Source organism: Opisthorchis viverrini (assembly GCF_000715545.1).
Source record: "Opisthorchis viverrini unplaced genomic scaffold opera_v5_42, whole genome shotgun sequence".
Lineage (NCBI taxonomy): Eukaryota > Metazoa > Platyhelminthes > Trematoda > Opisthorchiida > Opisthorchiidae > Opisthorchis > Opisthorchis viverrini.
The window spans coordinates 1-1,322 of NW_008751698.1; the positions used below are offsets into that span (position 1 = coordinate 1).

At 46.7% G+C, this 1,322-nt stretch overlaps 1 protein-coding gene across 1 annotated transcript; it reads left to right on the top strand.

The window, feature by feature from the left end:
• Window positions 1–26: 26 nt before the first annotated feature.
• Window positions 27–981, top strand: T265_13163 (hypothetical protein; the record flags this gene model as incomplete). The annotated part of the gene is made up of 2 exons (XM_009167533.1): window positions 27–314; window positions 343–981. Coding segments are annotated over 2 exons (924 nt in total), but the record flags the coding sequence as incomplete, so codon positions are not given.
• Window positions 982–1,322: the final 341 nt, after the last annotated feature.

Genomic DNA, 1,322 nt, shown 5'->3' on the forward strand with positions numbered 1-1,322 from the left:
ATTGTCGAGTCATTAGCCATTCCCAGATATGTCAAACACAAAAGGTTTGTTGTCCAACATCAGTCGTTGCACATTTTCTCTGACGCATCCGAGGTTGGTTATGGAGCCGTAGCTTACCTGAGATGTGAGTCGCTACGACAAGTTGACTGTAGCCTTCTAATGGGAAAAGCAAGAGTAGCACCCCTCAAGTCAGTTACTATCCCACGCCTTGAACTTCAGGCCGCTGTATTAGCGGTTAGACTAATGCGCCACCTGGTGAAGCAGCTCGAAGTCCGATTCGACAACATATACTTTTGGACAGACTCAATGATTGTGTTGCACTATATTCTTAGCTGTTCTTAGCACAAGTTTGAGGTTTAAGACCTCTGTGGCCAACCGAAGTAGCTTCATACATGAAAATACCAACACTTCCCAATCGAGACATGTCCCGACCAACATGAATCCTGCCGACTGTGCATCACGTGGTATCCGTACAAAACATTCTCAGCTATTGAGGCTTTGGATTCAAGGACCTGAGTTCCTGAAGCTCGGTGAGCAGCACTGGCCCAAGACTGACATCGAACAACTTCACCATGAGCCCACAAACCTAGAGTTGAAGAAAGCCGTCACAGTTTTATTTAACGCGGCAACTGAGCTTCCGACAGACGTGTTGCTCTCATACTATTTCTCATGGTTGAGGCTACGACGAGCGGTAGCTTGGTTTGTCAGGTTCAGATCTTACCTCAGCAGTAAGAGAGTTGGTAAGGATATGGAACTTAGAAATACCCTAAGGCTCGACGAGCTGAACGAAGCAGAACGGTCGATATTGCGGTATATTCAGCTGAAAACTTTTCCCTCGGAGCTCAGCACATCTTATAAGCTTGACTCGAAGCCATGTAAAGGGCTATATAGGAAATCACCGATTTACAAGTTACGTCCGATCCTTCTCAATGACCTGCTATGTGTGGGTGGTCGACTGGGCAATAGCACTGCGAAAATTTGAAAAGCACCCTATAATCCTCCCAGGAGATCACCCCGTAATGCGAGGCATAATTCATCATCATCATGAACTTGAAGGTCATATGAGCACTTCACATACTCTAGCAGCTATACGACAACGGTATTGGATCTTAGGTGCTACCGCAGCCGTCAAGCGAATCACCAGGAGATGCATGGGATGCAAAATAAGGTCAGCTGTCCCAGCCGAACAATTAATGGCAGATCTCCCAGTTGCCCGAGTAAGGCCAGAATACCCCTTTGCAAAGACAGGTGTTGACTACTTCGGACCGTTTCAAACTCGCGAAGGCCATATTACGAGGAAGTGGTATGGCTGTATCTTTACA